The sequence below is a fragment of the Drosophila kikkawai genome, chromosome X (genome assembly GCF_030179895.1).
Source record: "Drosophila kikkawai strain 14028-0561.14 chromosome X, DkikHiC1v2, whole genome shotgun sequence".
NCBI lineage: Eukaryota > Metazoa > Arthropoda > Insecta > Diptera > Drosophilidae > Drosophila > Drosophila kikkawai.
This window is the reverse complement of record NC_091733.1, coordinates 20,196,513-20,213,428: the sequence shown is the minus strand read 5'-3', so window position 1 is coordinate 20,213,428 and position 16,916 is coordinate 20,196,513. Positions and strand designations below refer to the sequence as shown.

At 39.6% G+C, this 16,916-nt stretch overlaps 1 protein-coding gene and 1 long non-coding RNA gene across 2 annotated transcripts; one reads left to right on the top strand and one right to left on the bottom strand.

Annotated features, from left to right (window-relative positions):
• Window positions 1–406: 406 nt before the first annotated feature.
• LOC138929192 (uncharacterized) lies at window positions 407–2,040 on the bottom strand. Its single transcript, XR_011445640.1, has 3 exons — window positions 1,973–2,040; window positions 1,771–1,911; window positions 407–607 (listed from the first exon to the last, which is right to left on the bottom strand). It is a non-coding gene; the product is annotated as an uncharacterized lncRNA (long non-coding RNA).
• Window positions 2,041–7,039: 4,999 nt separating this feature from the next.
• Window positions 7,040–16,406, top strand: B-H2 (homeobox protein BarH2). Its single transcript, XM_017180354.3, has 3 exons — window positions 7,040–8,458; window positions 13,599–13,851; window positions 15,703–16,406. The coding sequence occupies exons 1-3, from the start codon at window positions 7,453–7,455 to the stop codon at window positions 16,319–16,321; spliced, it is 1,878 nt and encodes a 625-aa protein (XP_017035843.1). The 5' UTR covers window positions 7,040–7,452; the 3' UTR covers window positions 16,322–16,406.
• The last annotated feature ends 510 nt before the right edge of the window (window positions 16,407–16,916 follow it).

Sequence of the window (16,916 nt, the reverse complement as noted above, 5' to 3'; positions counted from 1 at the left end):
AGATATATTAAATCTTGCAAAAGGACGTTTTCCAAATCAAAAACTTTCTAGATCCTTTTACATATCTTAGTATATCCAGAGTATATAAAGACAGCAACAATGGCGCCAACTAACTACGCTTTGACTTGAATTACAAATTATAAACCGGCTGCGAGGGTTAAGGGTAATGGAAATACTGGATAATATATATACATATGTATATAGAGGAAGGTCTGGTTCGGTTGAGCGGATTGGGATTGGGATTGGGATCCTCCCTCCACTGGGGGCCACTGGCATGTCATGGACAATCAAATCAAAAAGGCGTCAAAGCACAAGTCCTCTTCCACAGTTTTCCCTCTCTCTCTTACAGGGAGTCCCCTCCTGTGCTTTCCTGCTATTTCGTACCCCCCCCCCATTCTCTGTCCTAGTCACTCTCCGATTTTCTATCCCACTCGCACTCGGTGGAGCACAAATTGCGCGTTTTCTCGTTTCATGTAACATTGTAAAATTGCATTTGCGCCTTCCTACTGTCCATATCTGCTCGTTTCATCCTCCTAGTGTCCCCATCTACTGTGTGTCTCATCTCACCATCAGCCATATTCCATCTACACTGAACAAAAATGAGGTCCTACAAGTACAGAAAGTATGTTTTTATTATATAATTTTGCTCTTATCTGAATTTTTAAAAGATTTATAAAAAAATGAAGGGAAATTACCATAAATGAACAAATGGTATTCATTTTTTGCTCTTGTAGGTACAGTCACTACAAAAATACTACAACTCTACTACCAGGACGTGCCAAGTATAGTTCCTTATTACTAGATAGATTTTTCCGAGTGTATTCTACTGCCTCATCCGCTCTGCCCTACCTCATTGTTGTTGTTCGAAAATTCAGATTATGATTTGATTGACAAACAGCCCAACTCCCGTTTTTCGTGCAGAGAGCTGGGGACTTTGGGCTCCCTGGATGGGCATGGGCACACACCCAGGCCTATTTGATATTCATAGATTGGGAATTACAAGGCAGCCATTGGCAATTGTCAACAAGCCCTTACCCACAGGCACATACAGACACTCTCAAATCAACACTCACATAAGGACACGTGCTGATGTTACAGCGAGATGTCAATTTGTTTGTTCATTTGGTTTCATTTCATTTTGTTTTTTTTTTTCACATCGCCTGATGGCGAGGGAAAAGCAACTGGGAGATGGGAACAGCCTAACAGGATTCCCCTACCATACTGTGAACTTGTGGCAAAGAAGGTCTCTTGTTACCTATTTTGCACATGCGAAAGTTTCCCAAGAATAAGCCTAGCTTGCAAATACAAATCTACAAGTTTATGGTTTTTAAATTTTAAATTTATTTCTATTTAAATTATTTATAATTTATTGTTCAATGAATTCGATATAAAAAAGGGTCTCTTTCCTTTTCACCACAGATTTGTAATTGAATTCCAAAAAGACATGGCTAAATTGACTCGCCTGGCGATGCTGATCAAGCTTATACACATGTCTAAAGGGCTTTAGGGCACAGATGACACTTAAAATAATAATCATAAGGCCTTTATTTTCTTTGGCTATCAGAAAAGTGCTTTTTACCAATGATGACAGTAAGTAACCTTGCTTTTATAGTTAATATAACCGCTACTATTTAAATACGGTTTCTATGCGAGATTTAATCGAACTGATATCATATTTTACAATGCAATATATGATCTGCCTAATTTTTTTTTTGATAACTGATTATTTTTGAAATCTTGTTTTAACTATTTTTCGCATTCTTCACTCACTTAAGTCGCATTCCAATCAAGTTAAGCTTCACCCACTTCCTCGCAGCACATTAAATGTATAAAACAATTGCCAGACAGTTTGACGCTGTTGGGAAACCTCGAAATGCAATTCTATATCCAGCTCAAAGCTTCCAAGGTGCACTGAGAAAAACATATATATTTTTTAGGAATTTAAAATAAAGTAAAGGTGGAGTTTTCGGACCTCTAGATCTAGACCTGTAGTGTCTGTAAGCTTTCTTCCTATTTTTTTTGTAATTAAATGAGTACAAGTTTTTCAAAGGCCATATTTGTTATATATTTTTTGCCGTGTGGTAGTCCGAACCGATTCAATTTGGGACACGTTTTTTCGATTCCCGTCGATTCCGTCCCGTCCACTCTGCTCAAGCTGGTGGTCGATTTTTATGAGCGGCGCGCGTTGACAGCTTAAAAGTCTCTTAGCATGAAAAATATTGTCAACGCCGAATGCGCCGATTCCCGACTGTTCGACGGTTCGTTGTTGTGGGTTGGAAAAACCTTCTCTGACTCTGGCTCTGACTGTTGCTCTTGATGTGTTGCAGCGATAAGATTTTGATAGGGGCCCCGGACTTATAAGTATTTATGCGAGGCACCCTCCGCCATTTGGCCCGTTCAGGACCAGAAACTTATCTCCGGCAACTGACAATCAAAGGTATCAACTGCCATGATGGCATTAGGGGCACTCATAATTACCGCTCTACCGCTAAATGCACTAAAATCGTAGAGTGATTAACTCGAAATCGCAGGAGAGAGATTAATTCACAAATTGATTGCCTTAGATTAAGGGGTAATTGAATGTTAAAATACAATTTGTTTCTAAATTTAAGAGCAATTCTTCTTGATTTAATAAAAAAAATAAATTACTTTCAGGGTAAGTAACTTTGTAATAGCACACATACACACATAATAGCACATATTTATTGGGACCAGCTTATATACATATACACAAATACATGTGCTCGGTACTGATCCTTCACTTCATTCCAGGAAAGCTAGAACCAGTTGGGAATTATATGTGCACACGTGTGGAATTCTTTGCACTACAAATTTTAGGGCGAATTTGTTATCGCTTTTATAGAACATTTACCAGTTTTACGATTGCTACAATGACAGTTATAAACAGATTTTTAAAATTAAAATGTTAATTCCCAAAAAATTACAATATTTTAAGGAAACTACAAATATACAAAAGCTTTATGTATAACAAAACTATAATTTGTATTTGATTTAAATTGTTCCCTAAATAAGTTCCTATTTGGAGCCCATTTGTTATATTTCCTGTATATAAACCCTGATAGCCCTGGTAAATGATCTCTCTCTCTGGAGAAGACCCCACTCCATATGGCTTCTTGTCTGTTTCTCTGGCCGGATTTCCCGCTTCTTGCCCGCCCTGTTCCCTCGTTAAGTGCTTTTTAATTTGTTTGCATTCGAAATCCGAATTCCCTGTGTTCCGCTTTTATCGGGAATCAAGTGAGCTGAGTGCAATTACGACACCTTCAAAAAGCCAAATAGGACACAGCGGGAGCAGGGGAGAACGAGACACTCATCCTCAAGGCACTTAAGCGCATCCCCAGAGGGTTGTTACCCGCTATCCACCCACTTTTCAGCGACGACTTCGGGGGTGGTGCTGGTGGTGGTGGTGGTGGGGTAGTGGCTGGGCACCACTGGCTAATTAAAATTACTTTCCAGGGCGACACTCGGAAATTTACAGGGCGGTGGGTGGTTCATGGTGGGTGGAGAGGAGCTGGAAAAGCAGGTTAAAACAGAAGGCGGAGTTAGTGGATGGGCATTTCAGGTTAATGGTCAGCCGGTCGGTCAGCTTGCAGCCACTTTTAATGAGCGTCGTCGTGGTCCCCAGTCATTTGTTTTGGGAACGGAGACCTTCTCGCTCCGCCAACTGCGTATTTGTCATTTTTAATGTCTTTTTAAACCACGTGAAAGGTGAACCGTACTCGCACCGAGCTTAATGGCCATCTTCTGGCCCTCTGACGGGTCTATAGAAAACTGGGCTCTTATTGGTAACATTATTTTGAAAGTTAGTACACGGGGTTAAGTTTTGGAATTAAAAACGAAAATGGTATACACTTTTAGATACAAAATTAAAATGGTTCAATACTTATAATTTTAAAAAAGACTATATACTATACTAAGTAACTTATCATTCCATTAATATCTAGCTCAAGTTATTTACAATTGCTTCTCGAAAATATCCCTAAAATGCTTTATTATTAATGATACAAATAAATATATTATAGAAAAGAGCATTCAATTTTCGTTGTCTTCAAAATTTCTCGCCTAGCTCATCTTTAATTAACTTATTTTGCTTTTCGTGAGCCATATTTTCGCCTTGCACCGTTAGTTAGTCGCCGACAAAATGGCGGCGGACCAGCTGGAAAATTAATACACTTGGCGTGTCCGTGGGAGAGAGTGGCGAAAGTCAAGTTGCCTCATTAGCAGGCAAAGGGAATGTCGAGAGACAAATTATTGTCACAGTATTTGTACGGGAATCCTATTAATGGGGTGGGGGTGGTATAAATGAAGGGGGAGGGATCTGTGTCAAATTGGGAAATTACTGAAAGACGATGATAGATAGGCTCAGGGGAATTTCCATCGAAGGCTGATTGTAAGGATTTGAGCTTTAAATATGCTCGATTTACAAGAACTAAGGAGATTCTATTCAATAATAATATATTATTTAAGAATAAGGTCATTTTTTCATTTAAAAACCTTTAATTTTTAGGTCAACTTTACTAGTTCATTCCATTTCATTTATTTTGTTTTTATCCTAGTGCGACAAGTGATTAATGAAATATTTTTGTTTTAGTTACTAACAAAAACACTTCAAAAAATGTTTAAGTTTATTAAGTGTTCTATAATTATGCAATATAAATATACAACAATACATTTTACAAATTTACTGATCTACTTATTATTACCTCAGACAAATCTGTAGCTTTTGAGTTCTGTAAACGAAATTTCAAATAACACCAATAAGTGCGGAAAATTTTTGTTTATTAATTTATTTAATTTTGAAGAAGGGGGTATAATAGGTTAGGCTTAGAATTATTTTAAATTTTAGTCAGAAGTTTACAAAGCTATTTCTTTTCCAACATTTCTGACCCTATAAATTATATATATTAATAATCAGCATTACAAGTCGAATTAATCTGGTGAAAATAAATTGTTAACTAAGTTTTTCAAATTTTTCAAAAATTATAAATATATTAACATTTTAAAAATATCCTAATTGTTAATTTAACTAAAAACTAACACAGAAAAGCATTCAGAATTAATATTAATGGATAAATTATAAGAGTTTTAAAAATTGATTTGTTCAAAAAATAAAATATTGATATATATTTAATGCATTTTTTTTTTATTAAGTATTAATTCTTGCTAAAATGTTGTGTCTTAAATGGAAACTAGGAGAGTCTAATTGCAGTGCAAACATATTTTCAGCCCAGTCACGTCTTTACTTTCCTGCGTAAACCTGATTATATACATATCCACGATCAAATCGAAATATTCCTGGAAGCATCGGGGCCGCCACAGGAAGCTGGACAAATTCCAAAGTCAGCAGAGACAGTTTAAATGTAGCTAAAATAAAATAAAACTAATATAAATATGCGCATAGATTGTAAATATTTTGCATAAAGAATAAAAAAATAAAAAATATTATGAAAATCAATTAGTTGGTGGACTAGATTATTAAATTTACGACTAAATGAACTTATTTCATACAGTAAAACATCGTAAAGTAATGCTTTTTGCACTATTTAACCTGCCATTCACTAACACATTAGGCAGCAAATCGACATCGATACTAAAATCGCTGAAAGTAAAAAATAAAAAAACAAGAAACAAAAAACAAAACACACAAAAAAAAAAGGGTAAAAGAAGTGTAGAGAGAGGCACTCGACTGTGCGACAGAGAGCGAGTGTGCGGCATTTAACTGCTGCCAATTTACTGTTTAAATGGCAAACAAAAAGTGTTAACAAGCGCAAAAATACAAAGAACAACAAAGTCTGGCGAGCGAGAGGGCCTGATGGGTATGTGTGTGTGCCGGCCATTGCCGGTGTCAGAGCGAGGCAGATGTAGCCACGCGCAAGCGTGTGTGTGTGTGTGTGTGTGTGAGTGTGTGTGTGAGTGTGTGTGTGAACCAGTTTAAGGGGGCGTGGCCTAGTGAAAACAGGGATGACAGCATCCCAATCATCCATCCATCTTGGCCATCTGTGGCAATCCATCAGATACACCAGAAGCTGCAACAGTGCCATAATCGTGTTGAGTGTGCCTGCGGCGGTGCTATAAAAAGTTTATAGCAAGTCTTTTTTACAAGGCTTACATTATTTTTGAAATTTTATTTTTTCGATCTTAAGGGATAGGGAGTTAATATTTATTATTTTTATAATATTTATATTCTATGTTGTAAACAAAAATAAATAAATAGAAGCAAATAGATACTTATATCATCTTCTTTATTGTGATATTTACAACAAACAGAAGTTTTATACTTTTTACTTAACCTTCAAAAATGTAGTTAAGATTTAAATATATATATATTTTTATTTTTTACTTTTAATTTAGCATATAAAATCGAATTAATTTATGCGATCAATCTTATCTTATTTCAGTATTTTGTTAATTTTGGTAGTACGATCAAAGCAAAGCCCAAAATTGTCTCGTGCCATAAAAAATTACCGTTAGCGGCCATTGCGAGTGTAAAACTCACCACACCGCAGACAGGCGGGAGAGTGGGCTGAGCGACAGACACTGAGAGAGAGAGGGAGAGCGGGCACCATACGCACACTTACACTTACACTGGAGTTGCTGCTCGCCGCTGCTGCTGCTGATTGAAGCCTAATAAATGTCAATTGCTGCCAATTACGACCAATAAATGCGGGCAATAGACACGCCAGTAAGTGCCCAAGTGCGATAGAGGGAGACAGAGCTCAGGAGAGAGCGCTGGAGAGAGGGAGCAATTCGTGTGTTGGACGGCGAGAGGAACTCACCACGCCCCCAGGCGGCGAGAAAGAGACAACGAGACAGGTGGCAGCTGGCAGGCACCTCTCAGAGGCTCAACTGGTTTTTTCCTTGGCTGTTGCGCCGCTAAGCTGCTTTTTGCTGGCCACCAGAGTCTCAGTTTCGGTGGAAAGCCAAAGGCGAGCGGTTGTTAGTCTGCAGCACGCTCCGCTTTGAGTCAAAACAAAAACAGTGCGCGAGATAACCAGAGCTTCAAGCGCACCTGAGTGTTTCTTTTTTTTTTTTAGTCGAAAAGTCCGTTAAGTGAGAGCCGGCCCAAAAACAACAACAACAACAGACCCTCCGAAATCAAGTTAAAAAAAAAAACTATTAAAAACAAACAACAAACCTTTAAGACAAGCTAAACATAGTCAGTGGAACAATTAAAAGTGATTTTAGTTATATAAATTGATTTTAAAACAGCCACAAAACTGACCAAGAAATAACAAGTTTTAGGGGCAACAACTTTCACTTAATTAAAAACTCGACAAACTCTTGTCCTTTTTAAAACCAAAAAACAAGACGCACATAAACCGTGAGAGCAACTCGTGGTGTGCCATTTTCGCGCGTGAAGTAGAATTTTTTTCGAGTGTCGAAGTGCCGGAGTGGGGGAGTGGTAGCAGATCGGGGGATCACCGCCGGCCACACATGACCACAATGCCACCGGAAATGTCCACAGCAACGGCAACTCCCGTTGCCAGTGTGCCCAGCGGCACTGTCCACCCGCCGCGCGACTCACCGCCAGGTGGCGACACACCGGCCGTCGGCAATACCGTTAGCAACAATACATCCACAACGCCGACGACGACGGCCACGCGATCCCGCTTCATGATCACCGATATTCTGGCCGGAGCAGCGGCGGCAGCAGCAGCGCTGGCAGCCTCCTCCTCGGGGCGTGTCAGTCCGCAGGACTCGGTGGATCGAGAGCGGGACAGCGAGCGGGAGAGGGAGCGAGAACGGGAGCAGGCCCTGGCCGCCCACTATCACCAGCAACAGCAGCAGCAGCAACATCACCACCAGCAGCAGCAGGCACAGCATCACCAGCAGCAGCAGCAACATCATGCTGCGCTGCAGCAATACATAGTACAACAGCAGCAGCTGCTGCGCTTCGAGAGGGAAAGAGATCGGGAGCGGGAGAGGGAACGGGAGCGGGAGCACTTTCGGGAGCGTCACTCGCCACCAGCTCACTACCACCATCCCGCCATGCCGCCCCACCTGCTAGCACACTTTCCACCCGCCCACTATGTCGCCCTGCAGCAGCAACAGCAACAGCAACAGCAGCAGGCGCAGCAGCAACCCCATCCGCATCAACTGCAAATGGAGCGAGAGCGATTGGAGGCACTGCATCGACACGGCGGCGGTCATGGGTTAACGGTGGAGCATCGCCAGCAAACACATCAGGCAGCTCTCTTGCACGATGATCGATCGCGGTCGCCGCTCATGCTGCAGCAATTGGGCAACAACAACAACAATGGCAGCTCGAACAGCAGCAGCCACAACAATAACAATAACAGCATCAACATTAACACGGCAGCCAGCAACAACAACAATAACAATGGAAATGGCAACAGCCACATGTTGCTCGCGGGAGCAGGCAGCAGCATCAGCGGTGATCAAGCCAGTACCATCGATGACAGCGACAGCGACGATTGCGGTAAGTCCTTAAGCCTAAAGGAGTGGGATTCTCTACGAATTCTCAAGTGGTATAAATCAGAGTTGCCAGACTATTGTACAAAGGGTCGCAAACTTGAGGGTTTTGAAAAAAATAGTTGCTAAGATGGTTTTTGTGAGTGTTCAAGTGGGTAAACTCAAAATGATCAAACTGTTAATGAAACACAGATGAAGTATTCCTGAAATCTATATTAAAAAGTTGCCAGACCAAAGCAATGGGTTGCCAGAAAGTTAAGTAGAATGCATATCGGTTTATAAAGAACATAGGTTCAAGTCCTTATTCCAAGTCTTTGCATAATTTCAACTTTAGATAGCCAAATAAAATATTATAAAAAATAATAATAATTAAAAAAAAAAAAACTAAGATATATAACATTTTGAAACCTAAAACAATTGTATATATTTGAAATACAGTTGAAATATAGTTCATATGTATGTATTTATAAAGATTAAAAGCGTTCGGGCTTATTTATTATGACCAAATTTTTTAAATAATATTAAAAAGAAGAAAAAACAACACTTTACACCTAAACTCATGCTCAATGTGATTATTTTCTTTATAATTAAGCTCTTTTAAATATTAAACCCAAGAAATAGTGAAATCCTTAATTTAGTAGCAAGAAAAAAATTATTTTATTTTATTTAAAACGAACCCATTTTTATGATATACCCATTCGTTGCAAGTTTAAATTAAGGAGCAACCGAATTTGGTGTAAATTTGTACGGTACTTATATTGATGATAAAACCTGAAGTGATTTCACACCACTTAAAAATATATCGGACCATATGGCTATCCATACATTGAGTGCTAAGCGTTGCTGCAGTTCTTGTTGCTGTTGCTGTTGTTGTTGTGGCTGTTAGCTAATAGATAACGGCCAAAAAACAGCCACAACAACCACCACCAGCACCACCATTAATTCAGAGGCACGAGAAGTGGGAAAAAGGTTGAGAAAACTAAAGGCGACGGTGGGGGGGATAGTCGAGGCACACAGGTGAGTCTGAGTCCAAGGCAGGTGTCTCGTCTCTCTCGCTGTGGCAGATTAGCTGTGAATTTATATATATATTTATGTACATATATGTAGCTTTCTGTCAACGGAGGAGTTTTAATATCGCATTCGAGAATACCCTTGACTGTGCCGCCCGTCCTTAGTGAATTTTTGTATATTTTTTTGCATGCAACAATTTAATTGATTTTGTTGCCAGTTTCGGTTTCAGTTTCAGTTTCAGTTTCAGTTTCAGTTGCTAATTTAGCCTGCTCTCCCCTATCCCCTCTCTGATTACCCGTTAAGTGCTTTTAAACGTTATGCTAATTATGACAAATTACTATTAAATAGCCGTAATCGTGCGCTTGCAATTGATTTAGTACCCTGTAATTTTTGAGAAAGAGAACACTTGAATGTATATATTTATTTCAAGATTTAATTTTTGATGAGGTTAGGGAAATATTATAACTCTAAATGTTATAGAGCTGACTAGTACCTTGACTTTGTTATAATATTTTGAGTGGCTTGGTCTCCATAAAGTCTTTAGTTATACTTTAATTGCTCGCTGGAAAATATCATTTAATGGCTTCACGAATTATTATCTGTTATTAGGTTTTCGATTTTGATTTTGATCAACTCAATTATTTTTCTCCAATTTCACAGATCATTTTCAAAAATGTATATTTTTATTGACTTGTGCCAAAATCAATTAAGCTTTTACCACCGGGCAGGCCAGGTGATTGGATCTAAGAAACTCATGACCCCCTTCTGTTTTGACGTCCCGCTGTCAATTTTTTCCAAACGAAATCGCTTTGATTTGAGACACAAGCCAAACGCACACACACACGAAAATAAATAAATAAAAAATTAAATTTTATCTGCTGGCAGCCCACACACAGAGTCCCCATTGACATTTAGGCTCTGTCCATGTATTTATTCCTCTTTCTGGAGGGCCCACGCCTAAAAGATACAGATGCTTTGGAGTCGCACAAAAACCACTACAAAGTATAATTTTATATGTTATTTCCTATTGAGAAATAGCTCACACTTGTAGGGATTTTTGTATATTTTTGTTGATTTTGTTAATTGCATAAAATTAATATATATAAAATAGTTGCTGAGGAGGCAAAAATCAACGCTCGCGTGTCACTTGAGAAGCGTGCGAGCGACAGTTGTTCTCCCCCTGCTCTCCTTCTGCCTTAACTTTATTTTGTGTTTTTATTTTTATCCTCATTCTCCTTGTCCTTTTTTTTTGTCATATTCTTCGGGGGTTACTTTTGTGGGGACTTAAAAAAAAAGATCGCATCGCTTTTGAAATGGACCCAAATGCTTATTTCCTGCCCATTGAACTGTGCACTGACAGAGGGGGGGTGCAAGGTGGGGCTCGAAAAATAATCAGGGATCAGGATCATTTCCATTGCCGCCTCAATGCCTCCCGCAAGTGCTACAAAAATTCAATAAAAAAAAGGCACAAAAATTTTAATATTGAAATTGATATTTTGGGGGAATCACCTTTCACAAACACGATTCAGGAATGCCAGACTTTTGCTTTGGCTTCCAAGTGAAATCTCATCGTTTTTAGACACATATTATTAAATAAATAAATATGTATTTTTAATATATTTATTAAAAATCATGGCTGATTCTATAAATATTTTCTTTGAATTTCTTTTTGTATTGAAAAAAAAAACTTTAAATTATATTTAAACTATGAAAATAATTCAGGTTAACATAATTTCATCAGGATTTATGCAAGTTCTTTTTTAAAACTCGGTTAGATTTTTTTTACATAAATATTAGCTTATTCCTCGTGAAGGAAATGTTTAATCGCAGACACAACAACAACAACAACCACAAAAAACAAAAGCCCATAAAAAATAGTAACTATAATAATTTCAAATTATAATGCAAGTAGCACGAAATCCGAACAACCGTTATGTAAGCACAACCACTCATAGCAGAAAGCACAAAGCACACAGCACAAGGCACATAGCACACGCTTCTCATGTTGCTGTTGCACTTGCCATACTTAGTTTCTGCAGTTTTTTTTTGCCAGTGCCTCCAAGAGTACACTAAATGCCAACATTATCAAAATGTTGATAAACGTTTAACAAACAAAAACGAACGAAATGTAAAGAAAAATGAGGGAAAATAAGAACGTTGGCTGTTGCTGTTCTTTAATTAAAATGCAAAAAGGCCAATTGCAAATGTGTTGCTGCTTGCTTGCTTATTGCTGCTCTTGTGCTGCCTTTTCTTCCCATGGTTGCGCAATTAAAAGGAAAAAAAAAATTAAGTAAGCAAGCTACAGTGAACTAGCAAAGTGCTGAAAAATTCCGATAACTATTGTAAAGGTTCTTATAGATACCAACATTTGGTAAATATTCATAAAAAACTTAACACTTGTTTCTAAAATGTGATCACATTTGGCTTATAAACATGGGTGTTATTAAAGTTAGTTTCCAGTTTCTATCTCTCTCGCACTTTTGGGTTTGAGTCCCAGCTTAGTCTGCAACATGCTGCTCAACATGTTCTTAGAAACATTTGTCTAGCAACTTTTCTATTTGTGACTTCGCCATGTTATAATAAAGTTTGAATATATCTATTTTTTTAGTTTAACTATAGATTCACTATCAAAAGATCGCTTTAGTTCACTCTACATAGTGCTCACTGTGAAATGAAAACAGAACGAGATAGCAGGAAGCAGCAGATGGAGAGGAAGATAGCGCCTAAGGAAGTTGGCGTTGCACACTTAGGCATGTTTAATACAGTTTAGCCACAAGCACTTAATTACAAATGCGAATGTAAAACTTCAGGAGGGGTCGCGGGCGATACCTAGCCACAAAAGATAGGGGGAAGAGAGCGGGGTTGCTGGTGAGGTCTGCAAAGTGTGGAACAGAAATTGCGGAAATAACTCGAAAGCCAAGTTAATGCATGTTTAGAGCGGGCGTTGCAAAGATGGGCATACCTGCCATGGGGCAGGAAAGAAGGCGGAAAATGCCGCGGGTGCACCTACCCCAGTTATTAGAGAAGCATTCAACAAAGTAAAATGGATTTCGAAAGATTCTCAAGCTCTCCGTTTTGGTCTCGACTGCACTGTCACATAACTTTGCCATTTGGGAGATTTTTAACATAAACAACTTGAAGAATTAAACAAAACAAGATATGCCAGAACTAGTTGGGAATTATAAGTACCTATGCCGGCGTCTGTCTCTCTCTTCTTCTCCCTCTTAATTTCTCTCTTTCCCTTTCACTGCACTTGCTCTCTCCCTGTCTCATTGCACTTTGCAGCCTATGCAAGTGATTGCCTTTAAAATTCCCAACTGATTCTAGCAGAAAACTAGTGATATTTACGCCAAGCTAAAGTCTTTCAGCTTCTCCACTCTGAAACATCTTCCTTGCCTTCCTTTCTAACCATTCTCTTGGATTCACATAAAAACCTGTCGTGTTGCTTAACAAAGAAGGAAAAGCTACATTAAATCGGAGTCGGTGACGGGAGACTTCACAGCAAATAACAGCTATTTATGCCCATCATTAAATTAGCCACGTTTTAAGGTCGATGCGCGACTATAAAGTTCTCTACTCTCGAACGATCTGCTCTCGGGTTCCTCTTCTCCACCTTCACCATCAGGCAAGCAAAGCCTTTAGCGCCAATCTTCACTGTGCTCTGTCCATCCATCAATGTAATGCTGATAATTGTTTGTTGCTGTTGTTGTTGTAATTTCTGCTCATAAACTGTTTAATTGCAAATTAGCAGAAAACATTTCGAAACGTCGGAGAAAAAGTAGCAAGAACAATGTTGCCCCATACACGGGATGGATAGTGGATAGTATTGTACACAAGTTGAGGCAGCAGTTGATCTTGTTGCATGTTGGCCGGTCATAAAAACGCCAAGAAAGCGCATAAATGTTGCAGAAAATTGCAAATATGAAAGATGTCTTCAAGGAGAGGAAAAAGGGGGTGAAAATTGCAACTCAAGGAAATGTACAAAGCTTAGGGGTGGGGGAGGGGAAAACTATTTAAACAAATACGTTTGCTATTTCCTTGTTCCCTCCCCCTGAAATTATTTGAAACATTTGTTAATTATGGTTTGTTTATTAAATTTATAAATAATTAGTTTACATTTATTGTTTTATTTGCAGGTGGCAAGGACGACGACGGCGAAGATAGCCTGAAGAATGGCAGTTCGGCCAATGGCGACTCCTCGTCGCACCTGAGCCTCAGCCTCAGCAAGAAGCAGCGAAAGGCACGTACCGCCTTCACGGATCACCAGCTGCAGACGCTGGAGAAGTCCTTCGAGCGGCAGAAGTACCTCAGTGTCCAGGATCGCATGGAGCTGGCCAATAAGCTGGAGCTGAGCGACTGCCAGGTGAAGACCTGGTACCAGAATCGCAGGTGAGTGACGGCGGCGGCACACTGCCTCTGATTAGTGGCAGAGCGGGGGAGTGGGGGAGAGGGAGGGTGCTCTAGAGTGGACCGCTAATCAGCGCCTTTAATGGGTTGCGCCCATTTCTTTGCGCACTTATCCAATAAAATTGTTTTTCATATGCTTTTTGCAATGCTTTCCTTCCTCACCTTATCGGCATTTTAGTTTTTATGCTGATTGCTTAATTTGCTGCATTTTGCGCGGCGCATCGTAAAATCTTTTGCCTTTTCACTGGGCGAGTGAGTGTCTGGAAGCGGCTTGCTTTATAGGCGACTTTTTTTTGTTCAGTGCAAGTTTGTTGCCTAAGTCTTTCGTTTGTGCTGCTGCTGCGGCTGCTGTTGCTGCTACTGCCTTATTACGATCGATCGCGTATTATTTTCGTTTTTAATTATTGCTCAATGACTTGCCACTATTTCGATGAGAATGCTGACCACAACAATTGGCCGCCGAGAGGCTTATACCTAGGAAGAAGCGGACGTACGAGGAGCAGCCTCGTCGCCTCACACCATATTGCGTAGCTCGGAGAGCACCAAGCACAACCGGATATGAGTGTCGAGAGGCAGTGTGTGTGTGTGCCGGGCGGTGGGAATTCTCATTAGGTAGGGGGTCAATCAAACAGGGGTTTTTCTTTATTTCCAATATGCATTACTTTTTGATATATATATATATATATTTTTTTTTATAAAATATATAAATATAATATATAAACATATTTTTCGATCAGTCTTTACTTTAACACACATAAATCTCTACATTTTCGTGGTTATATGATTCTACTGAATTTGTACTTGGGAATTTTAAGGTGCACACTTTGGAAAAACTTGTATTAAACATAATAAAAGTTATAAATAGATTTTTAATACAATTTTTGCTTAATTTTTTCAACGTTTTTGGGATTTCTGAATTCATATTTATAAATTGAAAAAAGCTTACACCTAGCAACCAATTTTTTTCAAACTAAAAAGGGTAATACAATTTTTTAATGGTCTTTTCTTAGCATTTCAATTTGACTTGAATATTTTGAAACAATTTCTAGCTTCAATTTGTAACCATCAAACCCGAAAATCTAAAATTAAATATTACATCTTTAGGCATAACTTAACCTCTAGTGAAGAGTGTAAAAAAGAAAACAAAAGATAAACCCTAGGCTGTCATAATCTTGCCCTAAAGTCAATTCATGATACCTTCACATTAAGCCAAAATATTTCACAGCTGCTGCTTTTCAATGAATGGGCAAAAAATTGTAAAAACAAACCCCGACCTGGCTCTAGTTCTAGTTTCAGTCCTGGCGCCTCGAACAATTACAGGATTTGGCAATAAAAAAAAAAGGAAGGCTCATGGCGGCAAGAGGCGGGTCGCTGCCAATTAGGCTGCAGTTTTCGGTTAAGAGCTATGGTTTTTTTCCTACTCTGTTTTGGCGGGCAGGCACAAGATTAATGACAAAACAATTAAGTGCGAAATATAAACACTCGGGGCGGAACCCTCAAGAGCCGCACGGCGGGATATGGGATGCAGGAGATGCCTTTTGGGTGACTCGGCACTATTCTGGCCATGATTAATAGAGAGGACACTCGATGGCGTTCACATTTAGGACTCTCTCTCTCTATTTTTTAAATGCCCTGAGAATATAGATTAAGCATTGACAAAGAAGGATTGAGTACTCCATCATGGAATAGCCGGGCCTAGGCTCAAAAAGTAGGGCCAAAAATAGGATAACAATTTTAAAAATATTATAAATAATTAAATAAATATTTTTTTAATCCAGAATACAGATTTAACTTTAACTTTTTTGTTTGTTTGCTTGTTTTCCTTGTTCACAGGACCAAATGGAAGCGCCAGACAGCCGTGGGCTTGGAGCTCCTGGCCGAGGCTGGCAACTATGCCGCCTTTCAGCGTCTTTATGGCGGTGCCACGCCCTATTTAAGCGCCTGGCCCTACGCAGCCGCCGCTGCAGCCCAATCGCCACACGGCACACCGCCCTCGGCAATTGATATTTACTACCGGCAGGCTGCCGCTGCCGCCGCCCTGCAGAAGCCCGCGCTGCCCGCCTCCTACCGCATGTATCCCACAAGCATGCCTGGGGGCATGGCCCTGCCTGGAATGCCCGCTCCACCGCCTCCAGGAGCAGCGCCCATGTTGAGTGGTTATTATGCCGCTGCTGCCGCCGCCGCTGCATCCGCCCAGCCTCCAACGGCGTCTCTGCTGCCACCCAGGGACCGTTCGCCCGCCACCAGCCAGAGTGCCACCAGTGAGGCGGACTGCGAGCGAGGCAGTAGCAGCAGTCGTCAGCGATTGATCACGCCAAGTCCGCCACTCAATCCGGGCAGTCCGCCGCCACGGCGGGGCGAGGAGGAGCTGCCGCTGGCGGATCCAGAGATGGAGCAGCGTGGCGAGGAGGAGCGAGATGACGAGGATGAGGAGCTGGCCCTGGAGGTCTGAAGAGGAGGAGGAGTAGCTGCCAGCAAGTAACACTAGCCAACAGGGTTTTCGGTTTTTCCTTGCTAGCTCAAATACCAAATAATGCTTATTTATTCAAAAACCAGAAAAGTTTCCATTAAAAATTTAATTTGTATATACGTATTTTTTTTTTTTTTTTATATTTTTAATATTTTTAACATACTTCTATCCCAGTGTTTTTCCAAAGGTTAAGCCTTTGTTGGCTAGTATTTGTCAGTCCTTGGAGCTGGATCTCACAAAGAATGTCCCTAAACCTAAATTAAGGGGTGATATACGCAAGAAGAACTAGAAAGTGGCAAGGATTTTGTGGGAATTGTTGTAAAAAATTAATTTAAAAATACAACAGAAATAGCTAAATATATAAATGAACTCATCTTCAAGGTCATATATCATTTTCTACATAGTAAAAGATATATGGTGTAAAGCAAACCCTGAAGTTAACCCTTTATATTTAAAATAGAAAAATTCAATTTGATTTTAATTTATATTATTTTTTATAAATAAAGGCTTGAAAATCAAATTTAAATTTACATTTTTTCTAAAAGTTAGCTTATGTTTTGTTTGATTTTTATTAAAC

Bases quoted from the DNA above. Each gene is read 5' to 3' on its own strand.
- B-H2 (XM_017180354.3), top strand. From the start codon at position 7,453: ATGACCACAATGCCACCGGAAATGTCCACAGCAACGGCAACTCCCGTT. The intron at 8,459-13,598 runs GTAAGTCCTTAA...TTTTATTTGCAG, and splicing joins CAGCGACAGCGACGATTGCG to GTGGCAAGGACGACGACGGC. The intron at 13,852-15,702 runs GTGAGTGACGGC...CCTTGTTCACAG, and splicing joins ACCTGGTACCAGAATCGCAG to GACCAAATGGAAGCGCCAGA.